The sequence below is a fragment of the Tauraco erythrolophus genome, chromosome 14, assembly GCF_009769465.1.
Source record: "Tauraco erythrolophus isolate bTauEry1 chromosome 14, bTauEry1.pri, whole genome shotgun sequence".
In the NCBI taxonomy this organism is placed as follows: Eukaryota; Metazoa; Chordata; class Aves; order Musophagiformes; family Musophagidae; genus Tauraco; species Tauraco erythrolophus.
In genome coordinates this window covers 3,471,690-3,491,797 of record NC_141478.1, presented here as the reverse complement: position 1 = coordinate 3,491,797, position 20,108 = coordinate 3,471,690, and the positions used below count along the sequence as shown (strand labels likewise).

Here is a 20,108-nt window from a genome sequence, read left to right as displayed (position 1 = left end):
GAGAAGACAACATGGCGCAGCCGCCGCCTTTCGCCGGGCGCTTCCCGCCGCCGCCGCCGTTCCGGGCCTTCCCGGTGGCGCCGGCAGGGCCCTTCCCGCCGCCCGCTGCGCCTTTCCCCGGCCCCGCCGCCCGCCCGGGGCCCTTCCCGGTGGCGGCGGCAGCGCCCCCGCCCTTCCTCCTGCCGCCGCTGCCGCCGGCCGGGCCCGAGGCCGCCGCGGGGCCGCGCTTCCCGCCGGGCGGCGGCCCCTACTTTCCAGCGGCTCCTCCGTTCCCGCCGCGGCCGCTGGCCGAGGAGGAGGCGGCGGCGGCGCAGCGGCAGCAGGACGAGCTGTGGCTGTCGCAGTTCCTGGGCCGGCGGCGGGCCGCCCTCCCGCCGCCGCCGCCGCCTCCCGCCGCCGCCAGCCCCAGCAGCGCCCGGGAGCTGGCGGTGGCGGCGCTGGGGCGGGTGGCGCGGCTGGCCGCGCTCTGCCGGGCCCTGCGGCGGCGGGAGGCCGAGGGGGACGAGGCGGGCTGGACCCGGGCGCGGGAGGAGGCGGAGGCGGCGCGGCGGGAGCTGCAGGAGGTGGTGCGGCCCCTGAGGGAGCCCGGCTACCGGGAGGCCCTGCGGAGGAAGGCCGAGAGGGCGAGGAAGAGGAGGCTGCGCCTGCAGCGGAGGAAGCACGAAGCCGAGGCGGCCAAGGAGGAGGAGGCGGCCCGGGCTGCCGAGCGGGAGGCGAAGATCGACCAGTGGAGGGCCAAGCGCATCCAGGAGGTGGAGGAGAAGAACCGGGTACGGCCCTGAGCAGCCCCATCCTGCCTTCCTCGGCTGCGGGGTGACTTCCCGCGGCCTCCCGCACGTCCTGGGGTGCAGGGCCGGGGCAGAGCGGTCGGTAACTGGCCGGCGGTGGGCTGTGCCCGCCCGGCGCCTGGCCTTGGCCCCCGCGGCTCAGTGGGTGCCACCCGGGCGCTGCGTGGGTGCCCCTTGCTCGGAAACACGCTGTTCCCGAGGCGTGCAGCCCTGCGTCTTCCTTAAAAGCCTCGGTGGGCATCTCGGCTTCGCCACGCTCGTGTCCCAGGCCTTGGCAGTTGGGTTTAAGTGGTTTCTGAGCTCTCGGTTGCGTGCGGAGGTCTTCCTCGCTGGTTCCAAGCTTCGAGCCTGGCACACGGTGCTCACAGCCACCCCGCGGTGGTCAGCACCGTTTCAGTAACCGTGAGCTTTGCCTGCTGGCTTTGTCCTTGTAAAGCTGGTTGTTTGCAAGCTTTTAGGTCTGGCTGGGGAGTAAAACAGCTCCAAAGCAAAAAAAAAACCCACCCACCTCAAGTTAGGCTTGCTGGGAAGTGGCGTAGGCACACCTGTGTTTGCTGGTGGCTAAAGAGCTACCTTGCTGCTGGTGCTAGCTCTGCTGCTGGGACAGGACAGAGCAGCTGTTGGGAAAGGTGGTGTGTTCAGGCTGTGGCATGTTAATGGTCCTCAGTAGCTGAGCTGCAGAATCCGGATGCTTTACGTTGGTTGTTAATATTTTCCCTGACTTTCTGTGATTAAAGGTTATCAGGCTTTATCAGTTCAGTAGCTGTTTTGGCCCAAAGTGATTCATTGCTGAGCATTATTTTTTTTTGTTTCTTGAAGTCTTTCATGTCTTAGGTTTTTCATAAAAAGGCGAGGTTGACTTACTTGCTGTGGCTGTGATACTAGGAAGTTATTTTCATAGAATTATTTTCATAGAATAGTTATTTTCGTAGAATCATAGAATTTTCATAGAATCATAGAATCACAGAATGATTTGGCCTGGAAAGGACCTCAAAGATCATCTAGTTCCAACCCCCCTGCCATGGGCAGGGACACCCTCCACTACACCAGGTTGCCCAAAGCCTCATCCAGCCTGGCCTTGAACACTTCCAGGGATGAGGCAGCCACAGCTTCTCTGGGCAACCTGTGCCAGTGCCTCACCACTCTCAGAGGGAAGAATTTCTTCCTTATATCCAAGCTGAATCTCCTCTCTTTCGGTTTAAAGCCATTATGCCTGGTCCTGTCACTACATGCCCTTGTAAAAAGTCCCTCTCCAGCTTTCCTGTAGGCCCCCTTTAAGTACTGGAAGGCTGTGATAAGCACTGGAGATCAAAATCTTCACTGATCTTTTTGACAGTAGCATTTCATTCTTCTTTACATGGGATATTTCACGTCTGGTTTGTTTTTTTCTTTCTTTCGTAGGAACAAGAACTTAAGGCTGCTGCAGACAGTGTCTTATCTGAAGTACGGAAGAAACAAGCAGACACAAAGAGGATGGTGGACGTCCTGTGTGCGTTAGAAAAGCTCCGGAAACTGAGAAAAGAGGCTGCTGGCAGAAAAGGTTAATGATGAGATTTTTACCAAACTTTTTTAATTGTGCACACGGGAAATAAGATGATGTGTGTGCCCTGTGCTGACTAGCAAGATGCAGCTTGAAAAACCTGTTTCTTTATTAGTAATTTTAGTTACATTGTTATGCAAGAATAGCTATAAAATGCTGAATACAGTGACTGTGTTCCTATGTTTCCAAGATCTTTTTTGATAGAAAGACTCAATTTTTCCAGTGAGAGAGTTGTTGGCAAGGTTAAGCTCATGTTCCTCTGACATGTTGCCAGCTCCACTCTCGCATCTGATAACAGAGCCCCTTCTGAATTTGAAAATTAAAAATCAGTTGTCTTTCTGTTTAGGTGTTTGTCCTCCCCCCTCAGCAGATGAAGCATTTGAAAACCAGGTGGAGAGTCTCAAAACGTTGCTCAAAAATCGCACAGAGCTGTATGAAGCTGAGGAGAGAGCGTTGAGAGTTATGTTGGAGGGAGAACAGGAGGAAGAAAGGAAGAGAGAGATGGAAAAGAAACAGAAGAAGGAAAGGGAAAAACTACTACAGCAGAAACTGGAAATTGATTCCAAACTGTTTGGGGATCCAGGTAAATTCTGCATGCTATACTTAACAGTATTTTTCCACACCACACCCCCATCTCAGACAGTGGGTTTAAAAATGCAGGCACAAAAATGTTGAGAAAGAAATCATCCACTGGAGCAATTTATGCTCTGAGGAAAAGATGGGATAAACATAGTGTGCTGTGAACACATGTGGTGTCAGAAGAAGTGTTTAGCTCTTCAGCATAGACTGCAGTATGTCTCAAGCCGATTTCATAATGTTTTGCGTGAGGAGGTGGTGGATTAAGCTGAAGTGAGAATGAACAGAATAGATTGAAGACTTCCAGCACCCAACAGATGCTTTAGTCTGGTGATGTGGTAAGTGTGACTCGGGTAATCTGTAAAGAATCAGTGTCCATATGTTCCCCTTGTTTAGAGGATGGAGACAGGAAAAGTTTTGCTAGTCTCAACTTGCCTCTGACAGCTCTGGTAAGGGTGAGGAGACGTGCAAAACATGTAAATAGTCCTCAATATATTACATAGGGAAGTGATTTCAGGTTATAGCTGGGGAGCAGCAAATGACTTGGCAAATTTGGGCCTTTTAGGACTTACTGGAATTGAAGGTCTTTGTGGTTTACTGAGCGATTTCTGTGTTTGTGTTTTAACAGATGAATTTCCTCTAGCCCACCTATTGCAGCCCTTCAGAGAGTATTACTTACAAGCTGAGCATTCTGTAGCAGCTCTAATCCAAATCAGGTAAAACTAAACAAAGTCTTTATTTTATTATCAAAAATGACAAATACTGTTTGTTTGAGATTGTAGAATTATGGTCTCTTTTGGTTTGTTAACTTCCAAATATGGTTATGCAGTGAATTGTCTTTTTTTTTTTCAGCTAAGGATCAAGCTTCTCACTTGAGCAACCTGGTGTAGTGGAAGGTGTCCCTGCCCATGGCAGGGGGGTTGGAACTAGATGATCTTTGGGATCCCTTCCAACCCAAACCATTCTGTGATTCTATGATTCCATGATTGATAGAGTTGTATCCAACAGATGCCTGTGTGAGGCAGAGTGTAATTCCATGCATAACCATTCCATTTGATAGAATAGTACATATAATTTTCACATTTGTGTTTTGAAAAACAAGTTTCAGAGTACAATTTGTAGTGTTTTGTGTATTAATCGGTATGGAAAGATGCCTGTGTTGGTATATCATAAATCTTACTATCAAATTCCTACCAGCTCTCCTCTCAAACAACACTTTCTCTGTTAAAGGCACGAATGGGATCAGTACTTGGTGCCAGCTGATCACCCTGAAGGAAGCTGCATCCCTCCAGGATGGGTTCTTCCAAGTCACCCCACAAATGACACTTGGGCCACAGCTGTCAGATAATTTAGTAATAAATTATTTCAACATCGAAGGAATGTTTCGTTATAATCGCGAGTGTGAACATGAGAGGGTCTGACAAGGAAGCCTCATCCTCTGTTTTGGTAGCCAGGTACTGGAATATCTTGAAGAAAAGTGTAAGAACTGGGTTTTGCCATCACACCCTGCAGGGAAGTACCTGAGCAAGCCCAAAGCTGCTGGGCCTCTCGTGGCACAGAATTGCAGTCCCTCAGTGACTTGGTAAAGAAACGTTGCTGACAAGGGTATTTGTGCCAGTATTAACATCCTATTTTTGGTGACTTTTATCTTTATGAGCCTGAATCCAGATGATGAAATCTCCAGAAATAAAGAAGTTTTAAAAAAAATAAAAGAGATCATTAGTAAACATGTTTTTCTTCTTAAATGAAGCATGTCAAGCATCGCTTTCAAAATAGTTTCTGTATTTTTGTGTGTGGAAACGAGCCTCTTACAAGTTTAAACATTCTAAAGTACAAACAAGACAGGGTTTTTCAAGGTTGGGTAAAGCAGCTGTTGACGTTTTACTTTCGTGGACTAAAATGGGTACCACAACATGGAAAAAATTCCCAGTTGTGGTGAAATAGGTCAGACAGCCGTGTGAATATATATAAATTTCATGAATAAGCCTGCTGGAAAAAAAAACAGTAAAATCTGAAGTCTCACCTATTGTGTTTTTGCATATATACCTGGTTTTGTATAGGGACAGTTCGTGTATATAATATCCGATTAAAAAATACAACTCTATTTTCTAAGTTGTTTTTTGTACAGAGTAATTAGAGAAAAATAGATTATCTTTGTTGTTGTTTGAAGGGTTTTTGCTCCGAGGGAGAGATTTATCCTAGTACTTGGCATCAAATGCGACTCCGATGTGGAGAGAATTGCTGGCAAAAGATTTGTGTGAAGGAACTTGTCCCTCCTACAAGGTGACAGAGGTGTCTGATTTCAAAACCTTCCGTGTGCTGGACAGTTTGCTTGGAACAGCCGTGGGCCGTATGGATTTGGGGCTTTGCTGGTCTACGCAGATTGTCGTGGCATCTTTCCAGAGCTGAAGTCGTCATTCCTGCTTAGCCCTAATGTGTGGGAATGGGTTTAAATCTCTCCAGTTCCTTAACCTCTTCACATCACAACTTTGTGTAATTCATGGAAGAGGCAACATGTAATTGCCTAATTTCGATGCTTGGGTCTTATGTGTAGGGTTGAGAGTTTCTTGGCTGAAGCTTTGCCCTGATTTCTGTAATGGAATTACACTAACTGGTAATTTTTGATGGAATTTTTCCGGGTGCAGAAGTTTGCAGCTCTTGTTCACGTGTATATCGCCCTCCAGTAGCACCCCAAAATACGGATCACCATGAAGTCCCCTGGAGGTGGGGCGTCTGATTTGCATGTCCGTACGTCCTGCCATCCCTACTCTCACTTCTAGCATCTTGTTGGAGACTCCAGGACCTCTGGCTGGGTCAGATCCTGGGGACTCTTACTTGATGAAAAAGCAAAAGTTCAAATAGCATGAAAGCAATTGCAGAAACACCACTTTCTGATCAGGAAACTTAGTGACCGGAGGATGCTCCGCTTAAATAGCTGGGCTCGTTATCTCATCAGCGTGGCTGATGAGACAGGCTGACGGCGTAAGCGACGATAATCTTAAAACTGTCAAAGTCAGCTGCTTGTCTGACGCTGTGGGAATTTAAAGAACTGAGCAGCAGATAAGCCAGGCAGCAGAGAAGCAGCTCTCTCCTCCCTGCACGGCGGGAAGAGCTCCATGATTTTGTCTGACGGTAAGGATAACTTCATATTGTTGGTAGGAATAGGACTCGGAAGTGCCAGCGGGTGATGGATGTTTAGGTATATGTCAAACACGTGGTTTGTTCTACGTATTTGCTCTTGTCCAGCGACATCTGCACTAAAATGTTGTGTCTTTTTAGTGAGGAAGATGTTGAAGCCACAGATGGAAGAGAAATGTTTAAAATCTTAACTCATAAAATACATGGAGACGGGGCATTAATTCTTAACGAAAACTTGTGTGTGCAGATTGAAGACTCAAGTTTGTCTGAGTATAGTGTTTCCTACAGTTAAGTTTTAAAAAGTTATTATAGCCCAGAAGAAGAGTGAGGGTTGGCTGTGAGTTTCTGAGACTCATTTGCATCCTGTTCCTTCCTGGTCCTAGTTCAGGTCAAGTTTCTTGAGCTTTTAAGGTGCATCCTTTTCCTGATACAAATTTTTTCGTTTGCCAGCCTGTGTCTTTGATGTGAAAGTGGGCAGGGCTGGCGTGAAGGAGATGAGGTCAGAACCCTTGCAGGAGTTGCTTTCTGGTCTAAGTTGGTGTTTCCTCTTTTATTTTTGTCTAGTAGCGTTTTCGTTGTCATCACTCCTCACCCCAGTTGTACTTCTTTTTTTCTAAACACTGGTTTGGGGAATTAACACTTGTGGGAGCCTTTCTCGGAGCACAGTGTTTATGCAGTGAAATACAGTGAGATGTGGTACCATAATCATAGAATCGTAGAATGGTTTGGGTTGGAAGGGACCTCAAAGATCATCCAGTTCCAACCCCCCTGCCATGGGCAGGGACACCTTCCACTCTACCAGGTTGCTCAAAGCCTCATCCAACCTGGCCTTGAACACTTCCAGGGATGGGGCAGCCACAGCTTCTCTGGGCAATCTGGTCCAGTGCCTCACTACCCTCAGACTGAAGATTTTATTCCATATTTCTGATCTAATCTCCATATTTTCTTTGTCGTGGCTTCAGACCCGTTCCCTACCCATCTCCATCCCTTCAAGTCACATTTAAACCCAAGTAAAGCCATTACACGTGGCGGGACGACGAGATGCTCCTTTCCTTTGCCCCTGCTTGGCAGCGGCAGTGGTCAGTACCACTTTTGGGAAGAGCTGATCTACAGCGTAAGCTCTGAGAAGGATCCATCCCTCCGGCAGGCCGGGGCAGTGCGGAGGAGTCGGAGCAAGCCGGGGGAAGGCGGCTTCGCTTCCAGATGTTCCTACGCGTTGTCTTTGTCAGCGCTGACGTGGACTGGGGCTTAGCTGAGCCCTCTTAGGCTGGGCAGCAGGTGGCCTGGCTCCACGCGGGCTCCCAACACGTTGCAACGTGCCGCGTGTCCGCAGCAGGACACGTGCGGGAGCCGCAAAGCCGGTTAGAGGTTCTGCCTGCGCTGCAGCCCCGGGCGTTACAGGCTGCTGGCGTAGGCAGGCGAGTCTCAACTCTTCTGTAATTCTGATAAGAGCAACTGGATTGCACGGAGCGGTTGTTCGTGTCGCTCTTTGTGGTCTGGAAGCAGTTTGTTGGTCCTCTGCTAACGTAAGGAGCTACCTTGAATGCCCTTTCCCATTGTACACCCTTATTTTTGCATTAAACAGGCAGCTCTTTCTTCCTTCTATGCATTCATCTGCTTATTCTCTTTTTGTGCAGTGTTTATCCTCATTGTCATAGAAGCCATTTCTTTTTAAAGGAAAAAATAGCCCAAAACATTGGTAAAGGTAAAAGCACTTAACAGATGTCACACCAAGTCTTTACTCTTTGTGTCCTGAGAATGGCTGCTTTGGGATAAACAGGCACAGGCTGCAGGTACCAGACCTTGGTGGAAGTCTGACCTCAGCTCTTGCCAGCTGACAATTTATAAAGGAAATGATCTGGCACGCTGTTGTCACTGGGAAGCTGAAGACTTGAAGCTTTGTGCAGCAAGTAGTGGCTTTTTACTAACTTGAGACATTTATACAGAGCTGATGGCTGCGCTATTGCAGTAGGATTTTCCACGCCACCATTCCTAGTCCATCAGAAATGTTTCTTTCCCCTGCTATTCCTCATCTAAAAAACACGACCGCACTTAAAATGACTCGATGGTTGTTAAAAGCTAATCTGGCCTTAAAATGGCTCGTTTGACATCCCTCTGACACCGAAGCTTGCCTGATGCACCAGTCCCCTTGTCTGGCTCTCGCCAAGCTGCCGCGGCGCTGGAGAGGTTGTCCTCACCCCAGCTTCCCCGGGCGGCTCCGTGCGATGGCTTAGCAGCACGTGGCCACATGCAAGAGCTCCGTGACCACATGTGCTCCCGGGTCACACAGAGAGAGGAGACCTGGGAGGTGTTCTTCTGGGCCGTGGGTTTTGCCTCTGTAAGTGGAAAAAGTGCTCAGTCTGTCCCCAGCTTGGGATAGGGAGCGTGCGACGGGCAGCGGAGGGAGAGAGAGAGGCAGGAGGAGGGATGGAAAGCAGCGGGGCATGCATGGAGGTGGAAGCAGAGGAGAAAAATGCTCAGGATCTCTGCCAAATGAAGCGATAAGCTTGGGCAGGTCCTGCTGGCTCAAGCTCAGGATAGCAAAGGTTAGTTCAGACAAATCTCGGTATCCATAATTAAGATTTTGCAAACCCGGGCATTGCACACAGCGGTTTTTACTCGGCTGGCAGCATCTCTAAGGGCTGCGTTCCTCTCACCGGCATCACTCGAAATAGCTCATCTTTCCCTCCTTCCACCCAACTGCAAAGGTGCCAGTCCTGCCTTTCACAGTTTTATTTCATCCCTTTGTCCAGCAGCGAGAACTCAGGCAGCGGTGATGAGCTACCTGGATGAAGTTCCTTTCCGGACGGCCAGGAGCCTCGATGGGGCCTCAGAGGGAGAAAACACTTTGATCACAGCCCCGGCCATCGAGCTCCCCGACTGCGCCGACATCCTCATGAGCACCATGGTGAGTTGGCTCCGCTCGTGTCCGCGCCCGGCTTCGCTCCTGGGGGGATGCTCAAAGCGGGGTGCTTAAAGGGATGTCGGCAGCGTTTGCCTTTTTTTGTGAAAGAAGGGAAGGGAAACCTCTCCTCCTTATTGATCTCCTCTTAATTGGCTGCTTTGCAGGAGTGGGAGGAGGTGAGGAGGATTAGTGGTGGGTGGGAGCGAGGAAGGGGTTGGTTTGGGATTGGTTTAGGGTTGGTTTTTTTCAATCCCATCCAAGCAGGAAGATTGGGGTTTTGTGGGATAGGAGGACCAACCTAAACGATTCTAGGATTCTGTGACAAACTTCAGGCTCTGCTCTGGGATTGTTTTTTAGTCTGGAATCATCACTGTCTCATTTATTAAAAATATCTTATTAATTATTTATTAATACATCTAACAGAGATGTAAGCAGGTAACACTACCTATGCTGGCAACATATATATTTTTAATATATATACGTATATATGAAATATCCCATGGCACTTTGTGATCTTCCACATCACTCAGTCCTAAACTGCTTTGGAATCTACACCTGTTGCTGTAACAGCTTTGTCACCAATTTTAAACCCGGCACAGTGATTCGAAGGAGCTCCTGGTGCTCTGGAAGGGGGGAGGAAGCCTTTCCCTGTACAACGGCGCTGAAGCCGTGGAGTTGGCTCTCGGGGCTTACGAGTAGTGCCAGCACAACTCCAGCCCAAGAGGATTTCAGGAATACTCTGCGTGTTTAGCCTTAAGTAGTCTCACCCGTAGATGGGGTCAGTGCACTCCACGGGGGGACGGCGATCTGGGCGATCCCAAACAGCCTCTGCTCGCTCCTGGCGATGGGTGAACCAGCAGTAAAACCCCACATCTGGCTCTTCCCCTAGCTCAGCCTCGCTCATCCCTCCCCCTAAAAACGACACATCCCAAATCCGCAGGACGTGTTCAACGTGTCGCCGTGTTGTGCGTTTTAAGCGATTTCGCCAAAGGAAATTTTACTGCACATGTTTTTTGCCACCCGTGTAAAGGCAGGTGATGGTCTCCATCCCTGTGGACCAGCTGAGGAGGTCCACCACCCCACCCTGTCCCGGGAAACCCCCAGCCCTGGGTGTCTCTCTGGTCAGGGATGTGTCGGTGCTCCCCACCGAGGCCAAGCAGTTGTGCTGGTGGTCCGGGCTGATCCTTCTGGAGGCACGTGGTGGTGTTTTCCTCAGGGAGGCTGGTTTGGGTCCGCAGCTGACCAGTGGCAGGGAGCAGTAAAAACAGCATTCCTGGGCTGTGAACGTACTTGCCTGCCTGTCCGGAGGAGACCTTGTTTGGGGAGCTCTGGGACAGACAAGGCTTGTTTATTCCAGGAAAACCCTCAGATTTCAGTCTCAAACACACTGATATTTTAAGCCAGGATATGGCGAAATGATGACTCTGTTTGGGGACCAGCTCAGCCACCAGAGACTCCCACAGTTGGTCCTGCGTCTGGCCAAGGTGGCATCTCCCCCCTCGGTGGCTCCCAAGCCCCCGTGCTTGCGGTGGCTCTGCCAGGTGCCACTAATGAGGGCCACAAACGAGCTCTGCCACCATTCCAGGGGCAGCCTGTAGTCTGTGATGGGATGTGGTGCCTCTCCACAGCTGCCCGAAATGGGGATGCCCACATCTCCTGTCTGCACCCTCTCCCCTTCCACAGCAGCCAAAGTGACACAAAACCACCTCTGAGCATAAAACACCTAGCAAAAGAATTGTAGATACAACTCAAAACAGTCATAACTTCACAGCCAGATCATTTTCAAGTATAAATTTGGGGATTCCCTATAGGGATGAGGCTGGCACTGCCCAATCCTACAGCCCTAGTGCCCATAGCCAGCCCTGATGCTCTGGGAAATAGAATCCAACATGGGAAGGATGCAGCTGTTAAGGTGCCCTCCTGAAGCGCGTGGTTTGCTCCGTGCCCTGAGCTCTGGTTTCAGATGCCCTCACCACCTCCTTCTCGCTCTTCCGCAGCACGACTTCTCACTGGAAAGGAAAGTGCTTTACTGGGTCGAGGTGGCCTCTCAGCGGCAAACCTCCCGGCATCGAGTCACCTCTGAAGTCGTCCCCACGGCTCCGCCGTGCTGGCTGCTGCTGGTGGACCCCACCGACAGCTACGGGGGGAGAGCGCGGGACGGGGCGGTGCGGCGCTGCGTCAGCCTCAGCGCTGCCGACGACGGCTACGGGCATGCCAAGGGCAGAGGTGCCTTGTCCGACACCGAGAGCGAGACCTGGTACTCGGAGGAGGACGGGTACTCGGAGGATGATGAGTACTCCTCGACCTCCTGGGAAGAGAACGACAAGGATGAAAAGGCTTCCAGGAGGAGAAGCGTTGGCAGAGGTGTTGCTCTGCGTCCCAGCTTTTACCAGACCCGACCAAAGACATCGCCCGGCTTGCTGGAGCCTCCGCCAGAGAACAACAGCAACAAGCCAGCCAGCCCGGACCTGAGCAAGCAGAGGAGATCCATGGTGATATTTAACAACATGAAGAACGAGCTGGAAGCAGCCAGGAGGAAGCTGGCTGCTCTGGTGCATCCTTTGAACAGAGCTGCCACGGAGAGCAGAGGGGTCCCGGTGCCACAGCCGCTGCCCCAGCGTCCCCGCACCAGCCGCAGCATCAAGTATGGGCCAGCGCCGGATATATCCCAGCTGGGCACCTTGGTGCCAACCCCTCCAGCTGCACCGATCCCTCCAATCAAACAGCATAAGCCCACGGTGCCGGTGAGGTGTTTTCTTCTGGTAGCACTTTCCTTCTCACTGGGGCAGGAGGGAGGTGGAGGGTCGAATCGGTCCGGTTTGCTGGGGTCTGGCCAGGAAAATGGAACCAAAATGGGACTTGGGGAACTCTAAATCCATGAGAAATTGTTGACAAGTTTTCATAAGAAGTGAAGGAAGGGGGAGAGTTTTGCTGGAGTTTAAGGAGAAGCTTTCTGGGAGGATGTTTACGTGTTCTGTCCTAACCAAGACATCACTGTTTCTCCCCACCAGCAAGATACCTTATTTGATCTTGAATTGAAACACTTGAAAAAAGAAGTGAAATAAGGTTTTTTCCCCTCTTTCCTCTCCATTTTCCCCCTCTAACAGATACAAATGAGGTCCATGGGGAAATGCCCCTTACAGTCATCACAGCTGCTCCTCCCGCAGCCCCAGAAGAGAAACTGAGGCTGGAACAGAGACAAAACCGGGCTGTTTCTGCGTCCCCTCTGCCCTGGGTCTCCCTCATTACCTCTCCCTGTGCTCACTGCCCTCCTTCACCCTGTTTTGTAGCTGGAAAAAGCCACTTCTCCTAACTCTCCTTGCAATATTGGTGTTCTTCTCTGTGGCAAGGGCTGTCTGTCCTTTCTTAAAAGTCAAGGAAACGTTAGATTTCATACTCCTACTAGAAATACAAATGGTTTAACAATAGAAACAGTGGTGTGAAGCAATGGAGTAAATACTGCTTTCCATCACCTTAAATCTGAATTGCACCGTAGAAGCACAGAATGGTTCAGGTTGGAAGGGACCTTCAAGATCATCTAGTTCCAACCCCCCTTGCCATGGACACGGACACCTTCCAGGTGTCCTGATCAGGTTGCTCAAAGCTTCATCCAACCTGGCCTGGAAGATTTATGTGTTTTAAGAAATCACATCTCATCCAACTACTTGAGAGGTGAATTACTTAAAACCTGCAATGAGGACAATGGGACACAGGAAGGCAGGTTATTTATATGTGGTTGTGTTAGACGTAGAGTAGTCAGGGAAAGATTAAATGCCCGTGAGTATTTATACACTAAACAGCTGTTGCAACTAATTACTAATCCTTTGCCCACCCTGCTGGGCTGCTGTTACAAATGGGTCCTGCCAAATACTGAAGCCTCATACTCAGACGAGTGTTTCCATGTGCAAGGTCATTTCTGGAGATGGCTTTGGAACAGGAACCTGAATACATCTGATAAGCATCACGAGCATCAAGGGAACATCCTCCTGCCTGGGCTGCTGCATCACCTGTCCGCTGCCTCTTGCTTGGCTGGTCAAGGACAAGCATGGCATTTATTGCTGGAGAGATGACCGGGATTCTCAGGGAAAGGAAGCTGCTTTTGCTCGCTTTGCCCCGTGAACCCTCCTGAGCGCTGTTTTCTCTGATCTGTGTCCATAGCTGAGCCCGGATTTCATTAAGTCTGGTCTCCTTAGATGCCCAAGTGGGTTTGTTCCATGTATGGAAATTTTTCTCTTCTGGAGAGAGCAAGATAACTGCCAATGTTTAAAAGCATTGTCTGTTGTTTGACATTGTTTCATGAGCTGGAGTGAGAAGAACATCATCTGTTTTTTTTCTTACAGTCCCTCAGCCCCTACGCCTGCCTCCCCCCTGCCTCCACGCCTGCGCGACCTCTCAGTTCCCACAGATCCCAGCCGGATTCGGCGGCTGACCTGCTCTCGGCGCTGAGCCAAGAGGAGCGAGACCTCATCGAGCCCGTTATAGCCTTGGGCTACCCCACCCGCAAAGCCATCCTCACCCTCCAGAAGACCGGAAGGCAAAGCTTAAATCAGGTTGGTGGAGCTGGCGCGGTGCTGCGGAAAGCTTTTGGTAATCAAGAAAAACTTGATTTTTGTGGAGAAACGGATGGCTGTCTTGCTTGGGGTGGACTTCTGATGGCCTTGGGTTTCCCACTTTGGTATCAGACCCCAGCTGACGGGGTTTTCCATGAGATCCCGTCTGCGCTTTTGCTGTAATAGAACAGCCATGAGTCGCCCTCAGCTTTTCAGCGAGTAGTAACGGCTGAGTAACGTTATCTGTTCAATCTGGTGTATGGAGCGGGGAGTCCTTTTGAAGTACAAATGTTGCCCCCCTATATGGAAACTTTTTGCACGTCATTTTTTCCCGGCTGTTAGATTCCTATGATTATTGCCATGGCTCATCCTCTCAGAGCAGGACTGTACAAATACCTCGGGAATTAGTCTGGGCTCTCTCTAAAACACAAGCTCCCCGTGTTGGAGCAACCAGGGATTCCATGCAAGCATTGTGGCTGGCTCCCAGAGCTCTTTTCCTGTGGAAACCTCTATAATAATCTGGACTTTATTAAAAATAATTAACGTGAAACATCTTCCTACCCCTGGTATCTGAGTATATCACAGCCCGCTCGGCTACACCCCGATTCCCAAGGTCTCTGCTTGTCCAAATGAACCCTCTGTGGTCCAGGCAGGCTTGGAGCATCTGTGCCCTGAGAGGTGCTGCTGGCTCTGACCCTCTGGCTTGGCAAGCTTGGGGCTGGACCTGCCCATCACAGCAGAGGATTTAATAGGGCTAAATTATCCAAGTAGCTCTTGCAGAGAGAGAAGGGGCCTGATCGCAGCATAGCAAGAGGGATAGAACCATAGAATCGTAGAAACCCATAGGTTTGGGTTGGAACGGACCTTAAAGATCACCTAGTTCCAACCCCCCTGCCATGGGCAGGGACACCTTCCATGACACCAGGTTGCTCAAAGGCTTATCCAACCTGGCCTTGAACACTTCCAGGGATGGGGCAGCCATAACTTCTCTGGGCAACCTGTTCCAGTGCCTCACCACCCTCATTGTAAAAAATTTCTTCCTTAGATCTAATCAAAATCTCCACCTTTTTCAGTTTAAAGCCATTGCCCTGTGTCCCGTCACTACACGACTTTGTCAAAAGCCCCTCTCCAGCTTTTTTGTAGCCCCTTTAGATACTGAAGGGCTGCCAGAAGGTCTCCCAGAGCCTTCTCTTCTCCAGGCTGAACAACCCCAACTCTCAGCCTGTCTTCACAGCAGAGGTGCTCTACCCCTCCGATCGTCTTTGTGGCCTGGGCTGTCATGCCAGGGAGCAGGAGCAGACCCCGGGCAGAGGTGTGAGCAGGCACGGCACCGAGCAGCAGCTGTTGGGTGCCAGTCTCCTTCCCGTGCTCCCCCGGAGCTGCCTGCGCTGCGTGGGCCAACTCTTGCCCATCTGGTCGGCACACGAAGCCGCTCTGTGGCTGAGTCATCCTGGAGCTTCTGGCTCCCTTCTGAGTCACCCCCGGCTGGACCAGCCTCCCCAGACCCTCGCTGGTGTTTCAGGCGAACGTCGCTGCAAGCTGGGGTGGGAAGGGAAGCTTTATTTCTTCAATTCCTGAAGGTTTCATCTAGGCAGAGGGAGATGGGCAGAGCCCAGCCCACGTTCTTTGCACAGAGCCACACAAGGGTGTCTTGTAGCAACCGCTGGCTTCAATATGAAGAAGAGATGCATCTTATTAAGGGTGGAAATGAGTACAGTCTGCTCCCTTCGTGTAAACACCAGGACTCCCATTCCCTTGAAGAAGAGATTAATGCACAAAAATACAAGGTCTGCCTTATATCCTGTGCCTTCTTCGCCAGCAGTTCCCATCTTTCCCATTTATACCCAATACAGCCAAGATAAAAGGTGAAGTTCAGCCCTTCGTGCGTCTTTTACAAGTACAGAACTACCAAATTAGGCTAAAACTTCCTGGAAAATACATTTTATCTCAAGTTAAAAACAAGAGCTGTGGGTGCTCCTCATTGCTTGCTGGTGTCGCACGAGGTTTCAGTGTGTGACGATTACAGCTTCAACCGGGAAGATTGATTGTCGTACCAGATGGTAGCCAAAAATGGCTGTTTCTTTGCAGTGTCAAGTCAAACTGGCAGGGCCCATACTGGTGGAGAAGGCAAGTCTGCTGCCTTACAGAGGTGATGCCTTCTCAATGTTGGTGGAGGAGCCTCTCTAAAAGGCTCAAGGAGGGTTAGTTGCCCCAACATGCCAGAGGTTCATCATATAGGATGTCATGGCCAAGGGCTAAACCAAAAATGCATCATTGCGTCTTGATCAATCAAAAATGTCTCGTTGATCCATGGAGCTCTTGATGTACATGGGAGGTGAGACGTGACAGATGGCTGTAGCTGGTCAGCATCCATCTCCCCAGATAGCTGTAAGCACGGGGTTCAGAGCAGGGCGTTCACCGTGGGACACAGCCCACTGCGCCAGCCACCTCCTGGCCATACATGGATGGGGAACCTCTTCCTATGGACTGTTGGACTCTTGTGAAGTCAGTAACATAGCAAAATATATGCTCGGTTGTGCTTCCATAATGTGCTCCTGCCCCTTTCTTCCTCCAAAAGAACTTGCTGTCTTGCCCCAAGTGACAATGTAGATCTTCAGCGCTTCCTACAAGCCTTGCATCAGCCATGCCCAGAGCCTCTCCAATGCTTGTAGAAGTTGCGTTCTCGGTGGCAGCGTTTGCAACAGTGAATTGAGCAGAGCTGTCTGCTGCGGTGCTGGCTGGGGTCTCTCTGTCCCCCCGGAGAGCCTCTGTCCCTGGAGGCTCAGGGCCCGAGGGCTAGTGCCCACTGGGTTTGCACGTCCCTGGCTTGACCCTGCTGCGAGACTGGGGAGATGTTTACCCTCTGCCTCCACAATGAAATCAGCTTTTGGGTCTTTGGTGGTGGTTGCTCGTGTTTTTTTCTGTGCTGGCAGCATATGGTCCAGGTGGGTCGGTGAAACGGTTGGGGTGAGGCTTTGCTCTTCTTAAGCAGCCACTTTTTGGAGGACCTGAAGCAGGGACCTCATGGGGTTGGGCCTTTCCGATGGGAGTCAGCCAAAGTGGTATGAGGACATGGAAGATAAAAACTCAGCGGAGGGGGGATCTCACTGCACGTGCTCGTCTTTGATGTGAAAAGCTAAATTACTGCATAAAACATCAAGTGGCAGCAAATGAGGGAAGAGAGAAATCAGCAGATTACTGATCTACCAGAGCCTGGAGGTCTCTTCCCACCTGAGAAGTTCAGGATGAGGTTATTGGCTTGGCCATGTAGTGGATAAAGCCAAGCTCTCCAGGGGTGCCTGCACTGCAGGAGCTTCATGTCCAAGTGTGACAAGGAGCCTTCTTGAGAGCTACAAAGAGGAGAAGGAGCTTCAAGAGGGAAGTGGCACCTCCTCCTCCTCCCCAGTGAGTGGTGGGGACTGTTCCAGACCCAAGGGGTTAGCAGGTCATAATATTTAAAAACCTGGTTTTGTTTAGTCTTGAGGATATATATATGTATATATATATATTTTTTTTTTTTTTTGTGATGGTAAGAATCGTTGAGTTGCCAACAGCACCGATTTCATGCTGGGCTTAAACAGGCTGCCAGGACTGGCTGTGTTCTGCCGTGGGCACCTGTCCCTGCTGCGACAGAGCAAGAAAATACAGCAATAATCTGGGGATTTTAGTTAATCAGGTAACGGGGTGAATAAAACCAGGTTACGAACGCCAATGGCCAGTGACTCTCATTTTTGAGTTAAGAAGCCGCTCCTTTAGGCTGACATTTCTTAAAATCTTTGCTTTGCTCTTTAGCCAAACGATCAGCTCAGCGTTTGAGGGACTTTTTTGACTTTTTCATGTGTTTTGTGGTCTTTTACTGAATCCTTCTCCTTGGCTATGGCGGCGCTGAGGAGGGCAGAGGTCTGTGTGCTGGTGGATCTGGGGAGAAATGAATCAGCTCCTCCTTGGATGAAGGCAGCACGGCTTTGAGGAGACCCGTGGGATGTTTTTATTCCCCCTGCTATTGTATAGCTCATTTATTATTGTCTGTTGTCCCATATGTTTTTGGACAGTGAATGATTCTCGTGGTATTTAAAAGATACCGCTGGGAATAGCGCTGTCAGCACTCCAAGAACAACGAGGAAAGCCAAAAATAACTGTTTACTTTCAGTAATGACAGCACACGGGTCTCCCCCGGGGTGGGTTTTGTGCTCAGACCCTGGAGCGAACCCATGCGTGCCTGAACCCCGGCATGTCAAAGGGATGCCGGGTGTAGACATCTCACTGGGACAGGCTCTGCTTCACCCTGCAGCCTGGAGGCCATCTCTTTGTGTCTCAGATAGTTCAGATGTTTGGTTTGCTCCTCGTCCTCCCTCCACCTTGTTCCCATCCCCACTCTGGGAGAGCCGGGGGGGGACCGAAATGTGATCTTCTCGCAGTGAGAGTCCTGCTGATGGACGGACCACCCTGGCCAAGCATCAAATGGGAGCCAGCAGGACAGTGGTGGCCCAGGTCCTCCCCATGAGCATGTCCCTGGAAGGCGGCAAGGTGGGCTCCCAAATGCACTCAATCCCCATTTCTGCGAGGTTGGATTAACCCCGGTTGTCTTCTTCTGCAGTTCCTGAGCTACCTGGGTGCCTGTGACCGGCTGCTGAAGCAGGGCTACGAGGAAGGGCAGGTGGAGGAGGCCATGGAAATGTTCCAGTACTCGGAGAAAAAGGTCAGAGCGGGGCGGCACAGCCCGACCTTTTGTGCTATGTCCTCCGGGCTCGCTTTTCCAGTGGGCTGCACGCTCCCCTCCACTTCCGCTGCCCCTCGTGCCCCCTCCCAACAGATCAGACCCATTGCCCTGCAAGCAGCGACCCGCACTAGTGGCAGACCCCCAGGGCAGCATCACCATGAGGACCCCCTGGGAAGAACACCAGCTCCATCACTCTTCTCCATCCATCCCCTCACCCCGCTGTGCAAACACGGCGCTCACTCAGCCCCTGCGTGGGGAATCCCCCACCCCGAGCCCACCAGCACCCGTGTTCGCTCCTTCCCTCTCTGCTCCGCCTTTGCATTCACCCCACAAAGAGAAGAACCATGGTGGCGCTCCAGGTGTTGGTCTCCATCACCAATCTTCTCCTGAGGGTAGTGAAGAGCTGGGGTGGGAGAAAAGCTGCTTGAAATTTGGGCTGGTTGACTTGAAACTTGGTGTTTGACGTGATGCTGACGGCACGTAGGATTGCCGGCTCGCTGCTCGTTAGGGCTGCGGCAGCGGGAGGGTGGCCGGGTCTCGGTGTGAGACAGGGGGTTATTTATTGAGGACGTGGCTCCGGGAGATGTCGTGGTGCTGGGGCCCAGCCTGAGCAAGGGGGAAAGCAGGACAAATTAATTCCGGCTTGTACGCGCTGCCTTGCCCTGGTCTCTTTATAACATGGGAGGACGCTTGCGTGGAATTAATATTAAGCTTTATAGGGAATAAGCGAAGCTGGAGGCTGACTTTATGAAACATTTCTTGTTTAAAAGGTGGATATAAAGGCACACTTTTAAATGCTAGCAGGGTATGTGTGCCCTCGCTGTGCTGCTGGCAGTGGCACCGAGTGCCCTTCAGCGGTAATACAACCCGGCCGGGTTGTCTGGCTGCAGCCGTGTCACCCAACACTGTTTCTGCCTCAACGCTACGATAAATCCATCCTTCAAACTCCATGATAACATCGCTCCTTTCTCTTCTTCCTCCAGGCAGCTGAATTCTTGCGCTTGTTAGCTCAGTTTAACGATATGGGTTTCCAGCAAAATGAAATCAAAGAAGTTCTTTTGCTCTGTGGGAATCAGAGGGAGAAGGCGCTGGAAGAGCTCGTGATGAAAACTCAGTGACCAGCGTCCTGGACTCTGGTCACAGCTTTCCTTCTCCAGACCGGACCACCGAAGGACTCGGGTGGGTCAGCACGTGCTCACCCTTCTGCTGCTCCATCCCACCCCGAGCAGCACCGGCTCCCTGGGCACAAACCTTTGAAGCACCAACTTGGTGTCTCGTCTCGTTTTATGGACATCCATCATAATCGGGTTTGTCACTGTACGAAGGCAAAGGCTTTATAGCAGGAGTGTTTATCTCTTCACTCACACATCTCCACCCTCGACCATCTCAGCTGTTTAGATGAGACGCGATAAGAGCCAAACCTCCTTCGGCTTAGAGTTTGCAAAACCCAAACCACAGTTTTCTCCCTCCACCTGGGGTGACTGGTGCTGTGTTTTCCACGACAATCAAATGTGGATTCTTAAAAGATTAAGAAAAGATTGTTTTCATAAAAGCTGAAGGCTCCTGCAGAAACGTTTGTAGGTCCTTGCTTGGGAGGAGTCTCAGCTGATGTAGTGAGGGTTGAATATTGTAACTGAAATCCAGTCCGATCACATTAGCTTCTCCTTTTAAACTAGAAACTTGAGAAAAAGACACAATTCAATGAGAGTAAGGAAGGAAATCAGGCCGCCCTTGCTCTAGAAACACATGAAGTTTATCCAGTGTGATGAAAAATGGCTTATGCAAGGGTGTGTGCTTGGGGAATTTCATGGAGTCAGTACAAAGAGATGGGGAATGGCTTGGCTGCCCTCATGCTCTGCCCAAATCAGGAAAGTCCAGGGGGTGCTTCCCT

At 50.7% G+C, this 20,108-nt stretch overlaps 2 protein-coding genes across 3 annotated transcripts; both read left to right on the top strand.

Moving 5' to 3' along the window:
• Positions 1-11: 11 nt before the first annotated feature.
• On the top strand, positions 12-5,008 carry PDCD7 (programmed cell death 7). The gene is made up of 5 exons (XM_086620275.1): positions 12-770; positions 2,190-2,328; positions 2,675-2,911; positions 3,533-3,620; positions 4,135-5,008. Exons 1-5 carry the CDS (start codon positions 12-14, stop codon positions 4,250-4,252), a joined length of 1,341 nt encoding a protein of 446 aa, XP_086476401.1. The 3' UTR covers positions 4,253-5,008.
• A 1,012-nt stretch (positions 5,009-6,020) lies between these two features.
• Positions 6,021-19,384, top strand: UBAP1L (ubiquitin associated protein 1 like). Of its 2 annotated transcripts, XM_086620425.1 has the most exons (6): positions 6,021-6,036; positions 8,796-8,950; positions 10,945-11,691; positions 13,288-13,497; positions 18,095-18,196; positions 19,201-19,384. In XM_086620425.1, the coding sequence occupies exons 1-6, from the start codon at positions 6,021-6,023 to the stop codon at positions 19,333-19,335; spliced, it is 1,365 nt and encodes a 454-aa protein (XP_086476551.1). In that variant the 3' UTR covers positions 19,336-19,384. The 2 variants fall into 2 exon arrangements, with proteins under 2 accessions (XP_086476551.1, XP_086476552.1); XM_086620426.1 differs by lacking the exon at positions 6,021-6,036 and having other exon boundaries at positions 8,804-8,950.
• The last annotated feature ends 724 nt before the right edge of the window (positions 19,385-20,108 follow it).

Bases quoted from the DNA above. Each gene is read 5' to 3' on its own strand.
- UBAP1L (XM_086620425.1), top strand. The intron at 11,692-13,287 runs GTGAGGTGTTTT...TTTTTCTTACAG, and splicing joins AGCATAAGCCCACGGTGCCG to TCCCTCAGCCCCTACGCCTG. The intron at 18,197-19,200 runs GTCAGAGCGGGG...TTCTTCCTCCAG, and splicing joins TCCAGTACTCGGAGAAAAAG to GCAGCTGAATTCTTGCGCTT.
- PDCD7 (XM_086620275.1), top strand. From the start codon at position 12: ATGGCGCAGCCGCCGCCTTTCGCCGGGCGCTTCCCGCCGCCGCCGCCG. The intron at 2,912-3,532 runs GTAAATTCTGCA...GTGTTTTAACAG, and splicing joins CAAACTGTTTGGGGATCCAG to ATGAATTTCCTCTAGCCCAC. The intron at 3,621-4,134 runs GTAAAACTAAAC...TCTCTGTTAAAG, and splicing joins GCAGCTCTAATCCAAATCAG to GCACGAATGGGATCAGTACT.